The sequence below is a fragment of the Lynx canadensis genome, chromosome B3, assembly GCF_007474595.2.
Source record: "Lynx canadensis isolate LIC74 chromosome B3, mLynCan4.pri.v2, whole genome shotgun sequence".
Classification (NCBI taxonomy): Eukaryota; Metazoa; Chordata; class Mammalia; order Carnivora; family Felidae; genus Lynx; species Lynx canadensis.
In genome coordinates, this window is record NC_044308.2 from 46,628,114 (window position 1) to 46,650,155 (window position 22,042).

Sequence of the window (22,042 nt, forward strand, 5' to 3'; positions counted from 1 at the left end):
CACACCCACAGGGAAGATGTGTTTACTCTATCAATGATCTTATATAAAAGAACTGTTTCTCTTAGAAGATGGAATCACCCTTGTCAATTCACACATTTTTACAACCTGCTTCTGGAAACAGATAGCTGTAGTGAAAGGACTCCTACCGATTTCTTTCAAAAACAGCTTGCGTGTCAGCCAGAACGAAGTGAAACTGTAGAAAATTTTAGTAAGATCCTGTTATGGATTCAGAGCAACCCTGAAAGTTGCGAGGCTTCTCAGCTTCCTGATTTTTTTTTCTTGTTAGTGACAGACATGCAGGTCACAGGTCATTTCGTGTTAATGTCAGAATACAATACAGCCCTATAATTAGAATTACGTGAATAGTACCCAATTGTGCAAAACTCATGAAACGTAACTCACTATTGAGGCGGAGGATGTGAAGAGAAATTAACGAATGTAAGAAATGCAGCAGCAAATACATACTAAATAGTAGGCAGCACTTGGTATGTTTTTTCAAGAAACTGTGTTGTAGGGTGTTGTGTTTTACCAGCTGGCAAATGACAATATATGTGTATCTGGAAAATGCCTTAAATGAAACGGTAAACATACACCAAAAAGGAGCACAATACTAGAAGGTATGTTAAAACTGATGATCACACTGAATCACATCAACATCAGGCAAGGAAAAAGGAATTAGATTTTTTTTTTCAATCCAAACTAAGTTTTAACCAGTTGTTTTCTCGGAAATTTGTTTACTTTCATCTTCATTCAAATTTTAGGAATAACCAATTAAGGCCCACAGGCACATTTATTCAAAATCAGGGTGTGAGAGCTGTGTGTGTGCGTGCGCGTGTATTGTGAAACCTGACCACACGTTAATAAATAAAGCTCCCAACCTCTATCACCAACAACTCCAATTTGTTACTCTTTCCCATGGACCCTCATTTCAAAAGACTGCTTTGAACCACATTTATGAAGAAAAAAATAATTTTCCCATTGAAAAACATACCAAAGATGACTAACTTCCATTTAAAGCCTCTCATCAAAACGCGACAACCAGGGTTATGAATTCTAGGTAAAAGCAGGAAGATACTTTATTATGAGTCCTTGTAGACTTCTCAGTGGCTGTGAGAGTATTTGAAAAATCCACAAGAAAATAGTTTGAAGATTCCCATTATCATTTTCAACCCCCCTTAGAGGCCCAGTGGATCAGTGAACCGACCAGGGCAAACATGGATCATTTGGATAGCCAAGAATCTTCTAGGGCTCACTTCTGGATTTAGTGTCCTTTTGCTTCCTCTTGTCCTGACAGGTCCTTGTTTTCCAACCAAACTCAGTGTTCCCCTCTGTGATCTAGAAAATAATTGTTCTCCTCAGCCTTACCAAAATAGGAATCCTGCCTGATGTCCATGTATTTGTCACCCCCATGAAAAATGAGAATAATTGACACTCTATACTCTTCCTCTGAAAAGGTTTTTCATAGTTGCTACGGCTGCTCTTAATTCTATTTCAGAAGTCTTGTAACACTGTAATTTCATAGTTATTGTATTTTTGAAGTGCATTCTCCTTGATAAAAACCACCACAGTAAGAATTTAAAAAATAATAAAGTTACCCTGTTTTCCAAAAAAAAAATAATAATAATAATAATAAAGCGCAGGGAAATATGACAAGATTGGAATCTGCCCTACACTAATGCAACATAAAAGAACCGTTTAAAAAGGACAAGGAAAATGGTGCATTATCTCATTTTGGGGGGGAGTGAAGGGAATGAATTAAGGCCACAACAAAACGAAACTGAAAAATTGCTAAATGAAGCTCTGAGTGGGGAAAATGAAAAATCAATGAAGGAACGGAGGGGAAAAAAGGTCCATTTTTCATCTTCATGATACTTGATTGGGTTTGTAGAAATTCATTTCCAATTAATGTGTCTTGTGGCATTCAGCCAGGCTAGATATGAACAGGGCACATATTTTAATCAATTTTTTTCTATTAAGTTTGAAGTAATATATAATAATAGAACTATACCATTCAAAAGGATCAGTTGAAACTGGCTTCTGAGGTAAAATAATCTAATTTGGTTTGATTTCTATCTTATAAGTAAAGACAACCCAACTTCTCTTTCAGGAGAGGAATAGCACCCTGATTCTCTCAGGTGCCTAAACATGGTGGGCTACATAAACATCAGGGAAGGATGAATCAACTGGTTTTCCGACCTGAGGGAGAATAATGGACCACTGGGAAGGAAGGCCTAGGGGTGTCCTGCGTACCAGGGTTATTGCTGGGTTCACTTATTATTCTCAGAAACAACCCTAGGAGCGGTTATCCACTACAGAGGAGGAAACTGAGGTTCCTAGAGTTTTATTACCCATCATTCCCTCAGCAGTCCTCTCTGATCACCTCCATTTCAGGCTCAGTGTTAGATGCTGGGAGCACAGCAGTCAGCTAGAAAGATCTGACCTTCACCTTCATAGGCCACCTGTCCTGGTGAGGAAGGCAAGCAGTAAGCAGAAAATGAAACTCACAAGCAAGTACAATAAAGGGAGGAACACAGTGATGTTTCATACCCCCTAGACAGGATGCACCTGCCGACTGCAGATGGGGTGAGGGAAGGGGTCAGACCTGGGGGCTGAAGAGGGTGGCCAGCTCACCCCTCCTTGCCTGGGACTGCCCAGGCTTTAGCACTGGGAGTCTCATGTGCCTGGAGCATTCTCATTCGCTGGCAAACCAGGACAGCTGGTCACCCAAGACTGGAGGCTGGCAGGGCTGAATCTAAGCTCATATCTCTCTGATTTCAAGGCTCTAGCTCCTTCTCTCCGCACAGTAAAGTTCAGAGGTCTGCTTCCACCCTCCCTATGATAACAACTCATCACTGCAATGCTGCGTGGAAATTAGGCAAGGCGGGGAAGACTGTTGGCAGGTAGTTTCTTTCACAAAGCATTTGCTGGGACCTTACGTCTTTAGGCTGTTCTTTTTCCCTCTGACTTTAGAGGAAGAAAGTGGAATGGAGAGGTGGGGAAGCGGGCACTCTCAGCTTCTCTACCCCCATGCTTTCCTCAAGAGATGCAGACCCTACACGGAACAGGTATATCCAGGGAGAAACCTGTTTCAGTCTAATGTAGTCAGATGATGCATATGGAGGCATCCAGCTCCACACGTGGTACACAGCTGGTGCTTTAAAAATGTTAGTTTTTAAAGTGTCCCTAAAGCTCAAGTGTCCTGGAGTACAGACCCTCACCTGCACAGGCCAGGGTTCTCCTGGGAGCCTCCTAGCTGCCCTTCCTGCTTCTCTCCTCTCCTATTCGCCCAGCACCTCCTGCCAGAGACATCTGTGGTCAGATCCGACCAGGCAAAGGGCATCACTGAGGAATCAGGAGCAGGGTAACACAGGATATTTTCTCAGCTTGGTGCTGAGTGGGTGCTCACCCACAACTGCTCACCCACAACTTATTATCACTCCCCATGGCAATCCAGTCCAACTGGATTAATAGCTCTCTGAACCCACCCTACATTTTTTCTGCTGTCCGTGTTTTTGTTTTCTTCTGTTGTCACCGTTGTTATTTATTCTGTATTTTGTCTGTCATGTCCTTTGCCACCCATTCAATCCCTGCCTAGAAAAATCCAATCCACCCGGCAAGACCTGGTCAAATATCACCTCCTCCCTAAGGCCTCTGCACCCATACCTGCAACAGTAGACATTTATGGGCTCTGTGCTAAGCCCTTAGCATGCATTTCATCAATCAATCCTACAACAGCCTCCGAAGAAGGTACTATTATGATCGTACTCATTTTGTTTGTGAGGAAACTGAATGCTGGAGAATAAGTAACTTGTTCAAGATAAAAAGCCGAGCCAAGAAAGGAGTAGGATGCAAAGCCAGGTTCAATTTACTGAAAGCCCATGAACTTAATCACTACCGTCTCCAGATTCTGTGTCACCAGCACACAGCTCATACACCTGATTAATACCTGTCATATTCTGCCTTGAGTTCTAACAAGTTTTAGGGTCAACCAGAAAGTCTTTTGAGGGCAAGAACTCGTCCACTTTTGCATTTTATTCCTAAAAGACACTTGTAAGATGTTGACTAACCCATCAGGGCAGAAGAACAGGAATATTTAAAGACAGTGGCACAAGGAAAACAAGTCCAGGGTGATAAAGAGGTCATGAAAAAATCAGTGGGGCAAAGATGGACTATTCAATGAGTGCTGTTAGAGAAACAAGCTTCCCGTGAGAAAAAAAAAAAAAAAAAAAAGAAAGAAAAAAAAACCACAAAAAAAAACCCCACAAAAACAAAAACAAAAACAAAATGGATTCCTATTCACAGTATATACACAAAAATAAATTCCACATGGATTATTCTTTATTTGTTCAACAAGTATTTATTGAGCACCTACTATATGCCAGTGACTGTTGCAGATGTTAGGAGCACAGCCAAGAACAAAACAGAGAAAAACCACTGCCCTCATGGAGCTTACATTCTAGTGAAGGAAAACAGACAATAAGTAAGCAAAATAGGTAAGTGTAGTATATATAATAGGATAAGTGCTACAGAGAAAGAGTAAGGAAGAAGATAAAGGGTATGAGTGTGGGAGGCTGTAATTAAAGATAAAAAACAAAACTTTCATAAAAGTATTACACAAATAATCTTACAGGAGACAAACAAGACACACAAACAGCACCAAAGGATGGATACATTTATACCAAAATTTAAAACTTGTACATTTTACAAGATACCATAACGAAACGAACACAAACATTGACTGGGAGAAGACAATAGCATGCAAACACATTTTGACAAACGATCGACGCTGGCAGGATCCACAGTTCCGACAGATCAGCAGGAGACAAGACAGCCAAACAGGAAAGGGAGCAAAGGACATGAACAGCCAGTTCACAAAGGCGGAAGCCTGAATGCTCAACGAGCTAATGAGAAGATGCTCAGCCGCACCTGTAGTGATGAGTGGTATTGGGCTGAAGCAAATGAAAGTTAAAGGAGATACTGTTTCACAAATGGCTACATTTATAATCCAACCATGCCAAGAGGTGGTGAGGATGTGGGGAAATCCACCCCCCAGGTGGGTGGAAGTCCCTCTCTGGGGACCAAGTGACTGCTTGGCATTGTTTGTAAAAGAACAGAAATTCGGAAACAAGCTAAGTATCGATAGGACACATGACAATACATTCACACAATGAAATATTACAGAGCCATTAAAATAAATAATTTATATTTATCTGTAACATCAGAAACAGGAATGTAATTGGGGGAAAAGTTGAATAAGAGGTACAATAAAATCTACTTATCTATTATAAATAAAAATGCACATCCATTTGTAAACACCGAAGTTAGGCTAAATACTGATGACAAATACATATGTACGTAGTAAAAGCATCAGAACATGCCCTGGATGGAGAACAAACTGCTTCTGAAGAGGGAGAGAGTAGAGAAGATGGAAAAAGATCAGAGGAATAAAAAGACAATTCTTTGTCTGTAATGTTTTCTAGGACTTGGAAGAAACCTGAAATATGCCAAAATGTTAACACTCAATTCTAGAGGACAATACATGGGTCTTTGTTTCTAGCATTCTCTATGATTTTCCATATTTACAATTTTTTCAATTAAAAAAAAGAAGCAAATAAAAAACAAGTGAAAGAATGCACACTTGGCTTTGGAGCCAAAGGTCTTGCTGTGGTCCCAGGAGCACCATCATTTGCTGAGAGACCACCTGTTACTTTTCTTTAAGTTTTAGTTTTCTGGGATTAAAAAAAAATTGTGCTAATAATATGCCCCGTAGAGGATTCGTGTGGGAATGTTAGGCCTAGATGCATGGGTTTGAGATGTGAGAAACATTCCGTAGCTGGTAGTTACTTAGAACAAGAGTGTAGCTGTACAAACTACAGGCAGAACGTGGGCACCCAGGACCCTGAGAAATATTTTACAGCCAATTAGAAACAATCTCAAGAAAGAGAAAGTGAATTCAATGGCATTTGCAAACAAAAGAACCTTCTCCCTCAAAAGAACAATTTGTATCATAAATATATTAATGAGCACACGTCATAAAATGAACCTGCAATATTTCCACAATGCACAGAAAAAAACACGTCTCACACACGTGGTGAGCTTCCTGGTACCTTCTAAAACCTTCACATTTTAGTATATCCAAGATTTCAAAATAAAGAAGTGAATAATATGTTGAACATGAGAATTTGAAACATTTTTAGTTACTATAAATGAATCCTGCCTCAAACTTCAGAGTGGCACCTCTTTTGGGTGGGGTTGTGAGTGGCCAAGAGACAAAACTCTAGCCCTAGAATCCACGGCTTCCTTCCCGTGCACTGCCTACTTGCTAAAGTGGGGCAAAAGCATCTGAATGAGACACAAAGACAAATATTAACAGGAAACCCACTTTGCCAGGGAGAAGTCAGAGCAGAGAACCACCCAACATGGAAGGGACACCCAGCCCCTTAGGGAAGTCAGCCCCGTCCACTAGCTTATTAGGCTAATACCACCCATTATTACTCCCACTGCTGCTACCACTACCCATATTCAGGAACACGGTTAAGTTTTGATGACATCCCAGCACCTGTGGCTTGTCTCAAGGAGATCTCTATAAAAATAAAGCAGCTGTGCAATATATTTCACTTTAATATATTTCAGTCAAATAGATGTCTCTTTTCCTCAGATACACTTCTCCTTCTCATGAAGTTAGTTGAAGTGTCTACTCAGGTAGATTGCCCATGGGGATAAAAAGCAGACCAAACCTGGCTTAAGCAAAAAGAATGCTAAATTGACTCGCGCTTTTGATCTCCATTCAGGAAGGACATCCTCAGGGCCGCCTCCCACATGCAAATATAATCAAACTACACTTCTTCAGTATTATCTGGACTGTGATCTGGAGGGGAGCATTTCCTTCCTGGAACAAGGCAGGAGTTCTTCAAGCCTGCTTCCCAGCTCCTTAGCAGGTGTGCTTGGCCGCTTTTCTGTAGGTAAGGCTTCATTTTCGGAGATCTCAGAACCAGCCTCCACCTGGCACTTCCTGAATTATAGTTTAGCACTATTTTTCATTGCAGTTCTTTCTTTGATGTCTAGGAACCCACGTTTCTAAAAATATTCTTTGAGTTCTCTTGTCTCTGCAGTGTGAGGCTGGACAGGTTGAGGTGACAATGTGTGGTGTTTTCACAAATGAGAGCCCTACGTGGTCAATTTTTCCTTCCACATCATGTCCTTCCTGTTTTGTTCGTCGGCTCATCACCAATACATGCCACCTCTTCCCAGCCGAGAAAGTACAAGATTCTTCTAATCACGAACAATAAACACAATCGCTTCCAACCCAGGCTACCATTTTATCATCTTCCAAAGAACCGGAGACTAAATCTGGAGAAGAGCTCATGTGACATGATCTAGAAACAGTTCAATTGAGTGGATTAGGGTCGTGGACTCAGTGCTATGGCTCCTTTACCCTGCCCCCATGTGGCTACATTATCACTGATGGGAAGTACTCTGAATCACTTCAACACAGGACATTAGGCAACAATGTACTTTTGTGTTATGCATTTCAGCATAGCACAGTTTTAAAGTGCTAACAAATGGCTGAACCATTTAAAATGGACGATTCTTAGGATGGGGAGAACTAAATTTTTAAAAATTATTTTGTATATAAATACTCTCCTCCAAGGACAGGCGGCTGAGATGGAATGCAGCACAGAGCACAGAAGAAAAGACAGAAGCAAATCCAGAAGGTTCCATTTGGCTCAGAAGACTCCCAAAGAGGGAAGGGCAGCTTTGTGCATTAGTCAAGAAATCACCTCAGCTACTTTTGCTTTTAATTCATTTAGTTTGACTTTGGGTATACACAGCAGGAGCCCATCCACCAGGAATAATAATAATAGCAGCTAGTATTTATTGGGTATTTCCTATGTTCCAATCAGTATGTTATAAAGTATTTTATGTACATCATCTCATTTAACTCTTACAAAAAATCCTTTTGGATACTGTTATTAACCCCATTTTACAAACAAGAAAACTCTTTGAAGGGTCCCTGACTAGTAAATGCAGGTCTGATTCAAAAGTCCTTGCTCATCTCCATTTTCTATGCTACCTTTCATTTTTACCCATGAAGGTCTCTCACTGCACTTCTTCCTCAGTCTCTAACTGCAGGGGGTGCCTGTGAATTCAGGGCCTAGGTGGCAAGTTACATGGACTTGAAAAAAAGAGAATGCAAAAAAGCCCTGCTTTTGCTGACTGGCTCAAGAGCCAAAAACCCAAAACCCAGACCTCAACTCTCTGAAGAGTTCCTCGCCATCTATTCTCCCTGACCCAGGTTGTTTCACCCCAAAAAGTGTTGCATTGGGGCACCTGGGCGGCTCAGTTGGTTAAGCATCCGACTTCGGCTCAGGTCAGGATCTCGTAGTTCATGAGTTCCAGCCCCACGTTGGGCTCTGTGCTGACGACTCAGAGCCTGGAGCCTACTTCGGATTCTGGGTCTCCCTCGCTCTCGGCCCCTTCCCAACCCCCCCCCCCCTCTCTCTCTCTCTCTCTCTCTCTCTCTCTCTCTCTCTCTCTCTCTCACACACACACACACACACACACACACACACACACACAAATAAATGAACATTAAAATTTTTTTTAAACTGTTGAATTATGACATTAATTCTCCAAAAAATCTAAGGGATGATAATTAAATACTTTCATTTCATAGGAATTGCAAAAATGTTCTGCTTTGTTTTGCACTTGAGAAGCAGTCACTATGAATACTTTTATTTCAACAAGGTATTGTGTTCTAAGAGGTACACTGTGACCAAGTGTAAGGTCTTCTGTGTAGACAGAAGCAGGGTGAGACCAGACACCTGAACGCACAAGCACGGAGGGAAGAGGATCCCTGAGAACCATTTCTGGTCTCTTTGTTAGTGGTAGGTTCTCAGCTTCCGAGGACAGTAGGTGGACTGGATTTTGTCCCTTTAAGTCTAGTATCTATTTAACAAGTAGGCCTCATCCATCTACCTTAATAACACCTCCTCTTCAGATGCACCTGGAGAGCCTCTGGAAAGTTTTTTACCTGGATACCACCAGGCCAGTACAGCACTCAGAGTGAGCTGTCAAAGAATCCTCTCCTGATGGGGCTGGCAACAAGCACTAGATCCCCTGACAAGACCAGAAGATCACACATTCGGACCAGCTCTCTGGGTGTCCGTGCTTTTGGTCTCTGCTCACTGGTCTCCTTGGCTCTCTTCCCTTCAGCCCTTCCTATTCCAGTCCAAGTTCACTACCAGCTTTGCACCTCAGGTACAACAGCTTCTGAGGGAAGCTGGCTCAATCTATTAACACGTGGAAATGAAAAATTCACAGCACTGGGGCAACTTGGTGGCTCAGTCAGTTGAGCATCCAACTTTGGCTCAGGTCATGATCTCACGGTTCGTGGGTTCGAGCCCCTCATCAGACTCTGTGCTGAGAGCTCAGGGCCTGGTGCCTGCTTCAGAGCCTGTCTCCCTCTCTCTCTGCCCCACCCCTTGCTCATGCTCGCTCTCTCTTTTTCTCAAAAATAAACATTAAAAAAAAAAAGAAAAAAAATTCAGAGCACCGGTTCTGAATGCTGGCTGCACACTGGAATCTCGTGTAGCTTGAAAAACCAAAATCCTTGCAATACCCAGTGCCTTCTTCCCACCTCTGTCTGCCAGGTTTGGCCATGTTGTAAAGCCCCCCAAATGATTCTAATGTGCAGCCTGGGCGGAGAAGCACTAGTAAGAAAATCATTCCTTCTACCTTTGCACTCATTAAACATCTAAATCATAGAGGGGGACAAGCAGGGAGTGGAACTGCTTTCCGCAAAAGAGAAGTCTAAAGAAAGGATGCATCCTCCACACTGGAAAGGAAACCTAGACGCTTCCCATTGGAAGAACCATTTCACCCATCACAATGGCAGTGGGAAATGAGAAGGAGGCGATAAAATGAAAGAAGCTATTTATTAAACTACTAAGTAGTCACCTGAATAATATCATGGCCTACTGGCAAAAATGTAAGCCTCCCCCACCCCCTTTTTGAGGACAAACAAGAATTTGTTCTTTCCTCCAGGCAATTTTCCCCTTGGCAAGAAAGCCACTTTGCTTTGCTGGGGACCTCCTTGGTGTGAGCAGGTAAAGAGGGGTGAATGATCCTGCTGACTGAGGAGCTCACACGTAAAGATGTCCAGGCTTCACAGCTCTGGCCTCAGGCTCCGCCCAGCCTTCTGCTCCCCACCCCCATCTCCTGGTTCCTTTAAAGGCAACCTAAAGAATGCAGATGGACTCAAGACACAGAACCTAACCCCAACAAGGCTTTTTCAACAGAACAAAGAAGCCCAAAGGCAAGGATTCTGGAAGGCAGGTAACACCAGATGGGAAGACCCAGGAGGGCAGGACCACAGGTGCACTGCCCCCCACCCTGCACCCAGCCCCCCACACAGACAAAGAAAGTGCTGGTGCTTAGCTAGTGAACAGACCACTCAATTTCCCTACAAGTGCTATTTTTTTTTTCCAGTGTCTCCATATTTTCCAGCAAACCCTTACAAGTCTAAAAGGGTCATATACGGGCTTATTTTGTTTTTAACTTTTTTGTCAGAGCCAGAACCAGTTAGAAGAACTGGTAGACTATGGACATTTGATAATTATAGGGTAAGCTATAATCTAATGAGTCGAAATCATTTGTTTTAGTTTAAACTAATTATCATATTCAGTTCATTCTAGTCCTTTTTGGGTTCATTCGTAGGCTAGGCTTGCGGCTAATAGTGAGATTAGTAGGAGAGCTATAGTGAGCATGGTTGATAGCTTGTTCGTTTGCGAGGCTCAGGGAAGGGGGAGTAATAGTGCAATTTCTAGGCCAAATAGCAAAAATGTAATGGCTACTAAGAAGAATTTCATAGAGAAGGGTAAATGGGCAGATCCTATGGGATCAAATCCACATTCGTAGGGGCTTGCTTTTTCTGCGTAGATATTTAGTTGGGGTAATCAGAATGCGATAAATACAAGTAGTGTGGATAGGAGTGTATTGGTAAGTACATTGGCAAGGGAGCCAATCCCTGACATCCACCACAAAAGGAGACTTAATTCGGTATTAAGATCTAGCCTAGTGGGGGTATCTGGTGCCACACTTATCACAACACTTTGCACAAATCTAGCCTAGTGGGGGTATCTGCTGCCACACTTATGATAACACTTTGCACTGAATGTGACCCCATAAGATATATACAACATTTGATTTCACAAGGGCCCATCCTGCCCGACCTGCAGTCAGCCCATCTTATATGCACAAGTCCTCACTGACATATACTGTCCCACACAGTGAAAATCAAGTCCTTATCAAGCCAAGGATGGCTTAGTTTTTATTTTATTATTATTGTTATTATTATTATTAAATTCTATTCTACTCAGGTTGAAGGAAATACATGGCTTAATATTTAAGGATTCCAAAAACCTCCATAATAATACCTTTTTCAGTTTTAAGCTGAAAAAAAGAAGCCCATCTCAGTAAACTGAGTTTCTTCACAGACATTGCGGCTAAAATGATGCCAGCAATGGACAGAGACTGAGTCCCCACCCTTGGGAAAGGTGAGGCTATCACATGGCTAAGCTTTCAGGCTTCATGAGGGAAGCAAAACTGTCCCTAACATCTGCCACACATAAAGTTCGCCTCTACTTCTAGGTCAAGTTTGTCTCGATATCTAGAGAGGTGGGGTTCACAGATATAAACTTCTCAAGTCAGAGGTTATGAATTTGTGATTTTGCTTATTATGCAACGTAATGAGGAGATGATAATAACAGCCCAGTAAACAATAAAGCATTCTTTATATAAGGAGCTTCTAGCTCAACTCCTAGATCAGTACGAATGCACTGGTGAGGAAGGGCTAAATACCCTCCCAAGGCAGCCAGTACTAGGAGTGTTTTCTTTATGTGAAACGAAAAGCTGAAGTTTGCCTCTTTGCAAGTGCCACCCAGTGGTTCTGGCCTGGCCTTGCATTGCAGTATTATTTAAGAATACATTCTCTCATCTCCATGGCTGTTTTCTAAGATGTGGATTCAGCTCTCATGCCGCTCCTTGGCCATCTGTTCCCCCAGCCCTCAGCCATGCCCTGAATCAGAGCAGCTCTCAACTCCTTTCTCTCTCCCTGCTCTTCTAAATGTGCTCCTCTGTCGATGTCCCTCTTCCATGTTTCTAACTTAAAAGAAAAAAAAAATGTATTCACATCAATGGCTGCAGCAACTGATATTTTAAACCATCCTTTTGTTGTGTAAGTTAACATGGAATACTGGGCAAACACATTAATTCTTAGCATCTGATTTAGATAGTAGTTTAAAGTTAGAATCTCTTTTCTTTCCAGTCTCCATGCGCTGTTGAAACCCAGCTGTCCCCTAGGTGGTGCTCACTCTGATGGTGCCACCCTAAATGTCAGCGTGTGATTTCATTCTGACGACTGCATCTTCTACACCACATCATCGGGACTTAGAGAAGTCTATCTGGGAGATAGTAAGTCACAGGTAGAGAAGCAAGGCATGGACAGTGATCTTTATACACCAACCTATTTTCATATATCGATTTTCCCCTACTCCCTTCAAAGCGGTATGCCTGTTATATTCCAGAAGTTAGAAAACAGAATCCTAAACTACTTGACTGTGTCTCTTTAAGAAGTATCTCTGATTTGGGGACCGATCTTAAACCCTTACAGAGAATAACTGAAAAGAAGCCAACTAGTATGAGGTTTGGTTCACTGGTTCCCTAATACATGAAAACAATGCAAAGTTGAGAGAAATGCAGTGCTCTACAGTCAAAGAGCCCCATGGAAACAGGGCCAGCCTTGCCCCAGACATCTTGCATGTGAAATTCAGAAGCAGAGAAGCTATGATCTGACATCCATGGTTCCCCAAGTGCTTTTCTCACAACTGCTCCAGCCTGCCTGTGCTATGGGAGTGCACAGGGACTCCTCCTTCCACTATTCTGCTCCCTGAGGCTTGGAGATGAGCCAATATAAGGCACACAGGACTTAACGCAGTATGAATGGATTTCTTGTTTAGGCAACAGATTTCACCTAATGTATACATTTACCCTTCAAGAGAACAAAGTAGCCCTCCATAGCTTCACAGTTCCCTGACCCTAACCTCACTCCACCAGTATCACCAACAGTTTACAGATTAATGAAATACATATACTTTTGGTATCTTTGTCGTGTGTGTGGTTTTTACTAGAAGTAGACAGGCTTTTAATTTTAATGATTCATTAATAAAATAGATAACTTTTCAGAGTAGTGTTTTTTTTTTAATTTTTTTTTTCAACGTTTTTATTTATTTTTGGGACAGAGAGAGACAGAGCATGAACAGGGGAGGGGCAGAGAGAGAGGGAGACACAGAATCGGAAACAGGCTCCAGGCTCTGAGCCATCAGCCCAGAGCCCGACGCGGGGCTCGAACTCACGGGCCGCGAGATCGTGACCTGGCTGAAGTCGGACGCTTAACCGACTGCGCCACCCAGGCGCCCCTAGAGTAGTGTTTAATATAAGGAAAATGTGGGTTTTTTTTTTTTCAGTTTTTCCAGTGCCAACCAATTGTTTAATTAAACTAAAAGCCTTTTCTTTTCTTTGCAAGATAGAGAATCAGATTGCAGGGAATTCTTATAAGTCTGTTAGTACTAACTGTTCCTTTTTTCTATCCAATTTATTAATTCAGCAAGAAAGATACAATAACATGAGATTAGCTATACCACAGCTTGGGCTTTCCTCTATCGAGCACCACGAGAGAGAGAAACAGATTTTAGTAACACAATTAAAATAATTTGTTTTCCTCCTGCAGAAATATTAATGTTCAACTTACCTGTTTTTTTTTTTCCGTTTAGAAAAACAGACAAGCAAGCTATGTCCAGCATATAGTCTGATATCCCACAGACAGACAGAGAGAGAAGAGATAGAGAAGACACTGAGGGAAGAAGGGAGAAGAGGAAGGAGGAGATGGAGAGGGGAGGGGAGAGAAAGGACACCTGTCCACAGAGGAAGGAAAGATGGAGTGGTCACTGGGAGAGAGGCAGCCAGGTACAAAGAAGTGCAGAGACCTGACTAAAGGAAACTTTTCCTGTCACACCCTTGGGTCCCCTGGGCTGCAGGTGCCCATTTGGGGAATTGCTGCCCTCTGAAAGTGAGTGACCTTACGACTGTGCTTCCCAGTTGTCTTAACTATAACCCTCTGATCTGATTAGAAAGATAATCACCAGCCTGCAGGGGGACATATGAGGAAATTTTCCTCTGGGCCACGAAGACAGTGGCCTGAGCACGTTCACTTGTGAGCCACACAAAACTGAGCTGAGAGTCAGATCCAGATCCAGGGCCGAAGTGTCCCCATAACAGACAATAATGCTGGCCCGTGACCTTTCACAGCAGCTTACCTCCTCAACCATCTGTTTGACTTTCTTCTGCTGGCAATGCACCATGTCGTCTAGGTGTCTGATCCGTTCCCGGAGGCTGGCAGATGCCTCCTCCAGCTGCTGATACCTGACCAAAAGAGAACAAAGAGGCACGGAGTCCTAAACCAAAGCAGCAACACCAGCAAGGAGAGTCACCACCCAGGGAACACTGCCAGAACAAGAACGAGAACTCCATCATGCATCGTGTCTCCTGGGGATGAACGAGGGCTCGACCACCCTGCTACAGGAGGAACCATGGGACTCTTTCTCAAGCCCCCAGTTGCAAGTTTTACCTTGTTTAAGGACAGTGACTCTACTTTCCAGGGACTAAAACAGGTATTTTTTTTGCACCACTTACAGAATGAGGGGCTCTCTGTTCTGGAACTAATACAATATTGGAAGATCCAATAAAATGCCTTGATTCAGATAACGGAGGAGGAGAGGAGTCTAGTATGCAGAACACAATATCTGAAACCAAGTGGCTGAGTCCTGGGAAGTCTGGAATTGTAGTCTTCTACACATCATTTATTTTGGGAAAATGGGGAACATGTTGAAGGACTTTCTCTGCATCAAAACAGATTGGGCTGCATCATAAAACATTTCATAGTTTTGTTTTAAAACAGCACAGACTGGGGCGCCTGGGTGGCTCAGTCGGTTAAGCATCCGACTCCTGGTTTCGACTCAGATCATGATCTCGCAGTTTGCAGGTCTGGGTCCTGTGTTGGGCTCTGAGCTGACAGTGCAGAGCCTGCTTGGGATTCTCTCTCCCTCCTCTGCCCCTTCCCTACTTGCTTTCTCTCTCTCTCAAAAATAAAGTTTAAAATAAATAAATAAATAACCAGCACAAACTATCTTCTGACTTTGCTTCATTCAATGAAACCAGAGGAACCAGCAGGCAGACGCCTCAGTTCTTCGGGGCCACTGGAATGGAGCACTGGACAAAGGGTCTGGTGGGGTTTGCTGACCACTACAGCACTCTGCCAGGTCCCTCCTCAGCACTACGTTCAAATCTACAGCAGAGTGCAAACTGTGAAGTTGCCAAGAGGCAAGAAAACAGATGTTTTTCGGCGTGTACCATATGGCAGGCAGCATGCCCACAGGCTCCCTCACTATTAATGACCCCATAAGATGGGCACTGCCATAGTCACCGCAACCCCCTCCCCTTTAAAAACAATTCTCGGGGCGCCTGGGTGGCTCAGTCGGTTAAGCGGCCGACTTCGGCTCGGGTCATGATCTCGCGGTCCGTGAGTTCGAGCCCCGCGTCGGGCTCTGTGCGGGCTCTGTGCTGACAGCTCAGAGCCTCGAGCCTGTTTCAGATTCTGTGTCTCCCTCCCTCTGACCCTCCCCCGTTCATGCTCTGTCTCTCTCTGTCTCAAAAATAAACGTTAAAAAAATTAAAAAAAAAAACAAAAAACAATTCTCAGTTTACAGATCGGCAAAGAATCTCAGCTAAGTTAAGTAACTCATTCAAATTGCTCAAATCATCTCCACTCGTTTTCCTTCACCAGAGGGCCATGCATGTCCTCTCTGCCTTCTGATTTCTAGAGGGGACCAAGTCCTGCCCCCTCATTTTCCATGCAGGGCTTTATACGTCCATAGCCAGGGGACGAGGCAAGGTCTGAGTCAACAATGTTTGGAAACCAAAAAAAGGCATTTTAAAATTAGTTTCCATTGCAATGGTATTAGTCACAGCTACTGAGTTTTCTCATCAACAAGGTGCATCCTGTGGAGTCAAAGGTTACGAAGAACATTTATAGACTGAACTTTTGCACCCAAGACAGTCTGTGGTGTGCTCCCCCCGTGCTAACAATCAACCACAGGCTGGAAGACGTGGCTGTGAGCTACTGAAGAAACTGGCCCTGCAGTGGAAGCTCTCAGGCCGAGATTTTACAAACAGAAGTCTGCAGCAAGGATGGCCAAATGAAGGAAAAGGCGAGGAAATGGAGAGCCCGCAGAAACACAGCATGGCCGCCCCAGCGTGTAAAGCCAGTACAAGATAAAGGGCAGCGGTCTTACCTTTCCTTGTCAGAACCAGTTATTTCCCCTGACATTTCTGTTTCATGCTCCAGGAGCTGTAGCTGTAGTTGATGGCGTTCCTAAAACAGACACCGACATTGGAATCAATGGATTCCAGGCTGGACAGGGAATGTGTATTGAGCAATTCCAGCGCTGGTCAGTTCAAGTTCCCTGTGGGATTTCCACATCCACTCACCAGAGTCCAAACAGAGCTCAAAAATACCAAATCTCTTGGATTGCATTTACAGATGTATTTGTGAATTAGAGACAAATATGCTGGAGAAAGCCAGATTTATTTTTTAAAAAAGGAACCAATCAGGGCGCCTGGGTGGTGCAGTCGGTTAGGCGTCTGACTTCAGCCAGGTCACGATCTCGCGGTCCGGGAGTTCGAGCCCCGCGTCAGGCTCTGGGCTGATGGCTCAGAGCCTGGAGCCTGTTTCCGATTCTGTGTCTCCCTCTCTCTCTGCCCCTCCCCCGTTCATGCTCTGTCTCTCTCTGTCCCAAAAATAAATAAACGTTGGAAAAAAAAAAAAATTTAAAAAAGGAACCAATCAACTTAGGTTCAGGTATCTTGTGAAAATTTACAGTTCTAAAATATGACAATCAATACTCTGAAGTCAGTGTCCTATGATATTGCAAAATACTTGATTATTTTCTGCATTATCAAGAAAAGAGTCTCTGGGATTTGGGTAACATCCTATACACTAAGCTGGTGGGGTTTATACAGGTATGTATGTTCAGTTGTACCAATGTACTGTGGTAGTCAGAATAACGGATGGCCGCCCAGTGATGTCCACATCCTACTTCCTGAAACCTGTGAGTATGTTGCCTTACACATAAAAAGGAACTTGCAGATGTGATTACGTTAAGGGTGTCAAAATGGGGGAATGATTCTGGATTATCCAGCTGGGACCTTATTGAAGGAGGAAGAAGGGCTGGAGACAGAGATTGGAAAATGCTACACTGCTGGCTTGGAAGCTGCCAGCTACAGCCCTCAGCCAAGGAATGCAGGCGGTTTCTAGAAGTTAGAAAAGGCTAGGAAAAAGGGGCACCTGGGTGGCTCAGTCGGTTAAGCATCCGACTTCAGCTCAGGTCATGATCTCACAGTTTGTGAGTTTGAGCCCCACGCCGGGCTCTGTGCTGACAGCTCAGAGCCTGGAGCCTGCTTCGGATTCTGTCTCCCTCTCTCTGCCCCTCCCCTGCTCGCGCTCTGCGTCTCTCTCAAAAATAAACAAACATTAAAAAAAAAAAATTTAAGTTCATCCAGAAAGGTAACATAAGAACACGGACAATTATTTGTGTGGACAAAGTAGAAAATGTTGACAAAATCGTAGCATCCATCATAACCAAAATTGCTCTAAATACATTACAGATGTTAGTGTAACAGATGTCCTTAAAATGAAATTTATCAAATTCTGCTCATGCTATTGGGCCCTAAGTATTACTGTGCTTCATCATTATTCTCAGAGATTCTCCCAACAAGTTTTTACCACCAAATTATTAAAAGCAAATCTTTGACAATCTAACTCCCATAACTTGTGATGCCACAAGCTGTGATCCCCAAGGAACAGACCAAAGAGATGGGGGAACAGCCCACTCTGGCAGGAAGACCGTATTATCACTGACGGATAAAAGAAGACCAACTTCGGGTGGGGTTTTGATTTTGTTTTTAAATCTCTCCAGCAGGGCACCTGGGTGGTTCAGGCAGTTAAGCAGCCAACTTCAGCTCAGGTCACGATCTCATGATTCGTGGGTTCAAGCCCCACGTCGGATCCTCTATCACCCTCTCTGTCTGCCCCTCCCATGCCCTTGTATACACTCTGTCTCTCAAAACTAAGCATTTTGTTTAAAATAATCAATCAATCTCTCCTGCAAAGACCTTCTTACCGCCCACCTGGGCAGAATGCTCCCCTGTTCTCATATGATTGCCTGCTGGCTGGAAGTTTACATAAGCCCCGAAATAATAGTGACAGATGTCCCACGAGTGAGCCCCCCCAAGGCAGACTCAAAAAAAAAAAAAAAGCTGTAATAGAGTCAGGGCTTTTCTAAACTGATGTACAATAAATTTTAAGTCAACACTATGCGACAAGTTCTTACATTTGTATATAACTGTGAAACCACCACCCAAGCACAGAATGTTACCTTTTCCACAGCAGGGTCCCTGAGAGATCACACCCCTTAAAAGATTTCTACTAATCAGAAAAGAAAGGTGTTTGGAAAATCCAAAAATAGGAGCAAGCAGGATATGACACTGCCACAGTTCATGCCTGTGGACATGCTGTTCACATAGTGTGTGAGAGAGATTTGGCACAATTCCTGCTCTGAAAGAGGTACCCCTGAGGGAGGAGGAGCAGTCAATTGGAATACCTAATCCTAGCTAAATAAAGCTAGCATACCTCAAGCCTAAATGGAAAAGAAAATTTAGAAAAAGAACAAATCTTTTTCTGTCAGAAAAAGGTGACAGGACTTGAGGAACATCACGTGTCACATAAATGCTGACAGGGACGGCCGGCCTTACCACCTCCCCTGGCCTCCCGCCCATCACCTCTCACACAGGCTCCATGTGGAAATCAGTGGGGGAAAATGCTGGACACTTTCAGAATCCCAAGGGTACAAAGAAGATAAGCCAGAAGATAAGCCAGGCGCTTGGGTGGCTCGGTCAGTTAAGCGTCCGACTTCGGCTCAGGTCATGATCTCGCGGTCTGTGAGTTCGAGCCCCGCATCGGGCTCTGTGCTGACCGCTCAGAGCCTGGAGCCTGTTTCAGATTCTGTGTCTCCCTCTCTCTCTAACCCTCCCCTGTTCATGCTCTCTCTCTGTCTCAAAATAAATAAACGTTAAAAAAAAAAATTTAAAAAAAAAAAGAAAAGAAGATAAGCCATAAAAAAGGCCCAGCCAAGAAAAAGTTGACTGGGGACAGACACTCAGGCAAGTCTGTGACAAAATCGAATCAGAGACACACATTTCAGAGCCACTACTATATGCCAGGCAACATGCTTAGCACTTTGTGTGGACTTTTCTCATTTACTCCTCACAAAGCCTTAAGAATTATTATTATCAGCATTTTACAGAAAAGGAAACCCAGTTTGGAAGAGTCAAGTAACTGCCCACAAATACAAAAGAGAGGCACGATTCAAACCCTAGGCTGCCTGATTCTAAAACCTGTATTTTTAGCCACCCCATGGGCAGTCTCTGTAAGACAGCATCCTGTTCAAAACACAAGCTGCCCGCTCACTTTGTGCTTCTGCGTGGCAGGAAAATCTGTCATCCACAGGGAGCATTTGCATGACTACTATCTTCTCTTGTTTCAGGGAAGCAGAATGTGGGAGAAAGCTCACCTATGTTCTAGAAAAATGCCATCATGGCACAATCTTCACGACTACCACCTCCAACCTATACTGATGTGAGTTGTAAACATACAGTTTTACCCTCTTCTCTTCAATAAAAGATAGGATTCTGTTTTCCCAAGGAAGAGAGGTGAGGCAATAACGGATCCTTCGCTTTTCTCAAGTCTCTCCCAAATAAAGACAGATCCTAAAGCAGAGGCCCCCACAAGCCCTGAAGCTGAATCCAGAACACTGAATTTAATACCATTCCCACGCTGGTTACACCTCACCTTGTCCGGGGACTGTACAGGGGCCTATGTTGCAGATACCAGGGGTAAGGAGACCTCTCTCAGAATCACTGGAAACCTAAGTGTTGACCTTGCTCACACTGTCATTATCCCTTGCTCATCACCAGCCTCAGAATGCTCAGCATGAGTTACTGGGTACTTCTATGTCACGGTCCTGGCAGGTCACTGCTATTCTGCAGACCCACACGCTGGTAAGAGCCATCCTCCAGAAACCAGCCACAGCTTTGGCCCTAAACTACCACTCCTCCCCCAGAAGTCAGATGTCACCTGCTCAAGGTCCCTCTTCCCTCTTCTTCTTTCCTGCTTTTTCTCTTTCCTCTCTTCCACCCCTTCTTCCTGTTTTCCACTTTCTGCCTAATTTCAGCTTCCTCCCTTCTCTAAATTGGCTTTGTTATCTCAGCTCATCTCCCGCCTTCCACAGCCTACCCCCATCCCCACCCGCACACAAAGAAAATGTGGTCTCCTCCGCTCTGCCATATGAGAGAAAAGCCAACCTTTCAGATGCATGCCCAAGAAACAGCAGACTCAGGGTGTTGATGTAACATTTAAATAAGGTTTGGTTACTCAATGAGTAAACGAAATTCATGCCTGGGACCCCAGCAAAGCAGGGTGCTAAAATATTAATTTTTATAAATCATTACAGGTGGAATGTTTTTTAAAGCATCAAAATAATTACCAATGAGAGTTCTGTTGGACTTCATGCTTTTCTTACAGCTTTGTCTTTCCTGTTTAAATCACAAATCGGAGGGATGGGAGGGATGGGTGCTGAGGGCTTCTCACACCTTCAGACAGGCCTGCAGGGGACTGCAGAGACGGGGTAGGGGGGTCTGGGCAAGTGGGTGCTGGGCCAAGAGCAGTGTCTGTTACCTTTTCCATGCGCTCAATCAGCCTGTCCAGCTCTCCAATCTTCTGGTCCTTCTCCTCTAGGCTGATCTCCGCCGCCTCCATCTTTTTATTGGCTTCTTCAATAGCTTTCAGAAAACTATTGGTTTCTTCCTGCAAAAGAAACACACCGTCCTCAGCACAGCCATGGAGTCTAGGTTAGGCTGCTAACTAGGGTCCAAATGGTGCTGGCCTTGCTAAATCATGTCTCTTTAAAAGCATAGCCTTGGGGCTTAGCAGTGTTGTGAACTCAGATCATGAACTCAACTCCCATGATTCTGGTTCTCATACGTAAATAAAGAAACATCACGTGGCCTTTTAACGGGCCTAGTTATATTTTCTCCTTTCTCCCTACCTGAGTCCTTATGTCTGAAAAAAGAAAGAAGTCTACAAATGTTCTTTCTCCCTTGACTGGATGCTTGAAGGGTCACTGTATTTGCCCACAGTGCAAAGTGGAGCAGGGGCCCCATGTGGAATTGAATGCAGAATGTCCAGACCGTTCTCCCACAATGCAAAGCACCAACTCAGTCAACCATTCAGACATCTACTGAGCTTTAAGAACACAAGATAAGGCAGCCCCGGACTCCCTGCCTTCAAGGAACTTGTACTCTCTCCTAGAGAACCCAGGATGGGAGACGGACAGTCCAACTCTAATAACAGGAACAACAGAATGCCGAAGCAAGGAGCGGAGAGAGAGCAGGGGCTTCCCAAAGACAGCGGACACTTCTAGTGAACGGGAAAGATTTCACTCACCAAGAGGGTGGCATTTTCAAGGCCTTTCAGGAGCTTAGGTGGGAGCAAGGGCAGGGGAGGAGGGTATTTGAGGTGGAGAGGAGCAGGGGGAGGGGGGAAGGGCGTGGCTGCAGGTAAGTCAGGGACCTGCCTGAGGCTGGCTGGAGTGTACCTGGAGGCAGAGACTGGGGGCCACTGTGGGAAAAGAGGGGGATGAGCAGAGGAAGGGAGGGAGAAACGGGGGAGGGAGTGAGCAAGTGAATAAACAACCTGCCCCTCGCCCGTGTTAGAGTCCACGGACTCCCCTCCAAGCAGAAGCCCTGCTACGCAAGCCTCGCCAGCAGTAACGAACCCGACGCTCCCTGCTGCCTCCTGGGCAGCTGTGAC

General features: G+C 44.1%; 1 protein-coding gene across 2 annotated transcripts in view; it reads right to left on the minus strand.

The window, feature by feature from the left end:
* The window catches only part of LOC115515878 (myocardial zonula adherens protein), a 90,774-nt gene that overhangs the window by 29,472 nt on the left and 39,260 nt on the right, over positions 1 to 22,042 (minus strand). For both annotated transcript variants that reach the window (XM_030318091.1, XM_030318092.1), the window contains exons 8-10: positions 20,909 to 21,037; positions 16,410 to 16,489; positions 14,376 to 14,481 (exon numbers count right to left, since the gene is read on the minus strand). In XM_030318091.1, the coding sequence (XP_030173951.1) occupies positions 14,376 to 14,481; positions 16,410 to 16,489; positions 20,909 to 21,037 (315 nt within the window). The remainder of the gene's footprint in view (positions 1 to 14,375; positions 14,482 to 16,409; positions 16,490 to 20,908; positions 21,038 to 22,042) is intronic.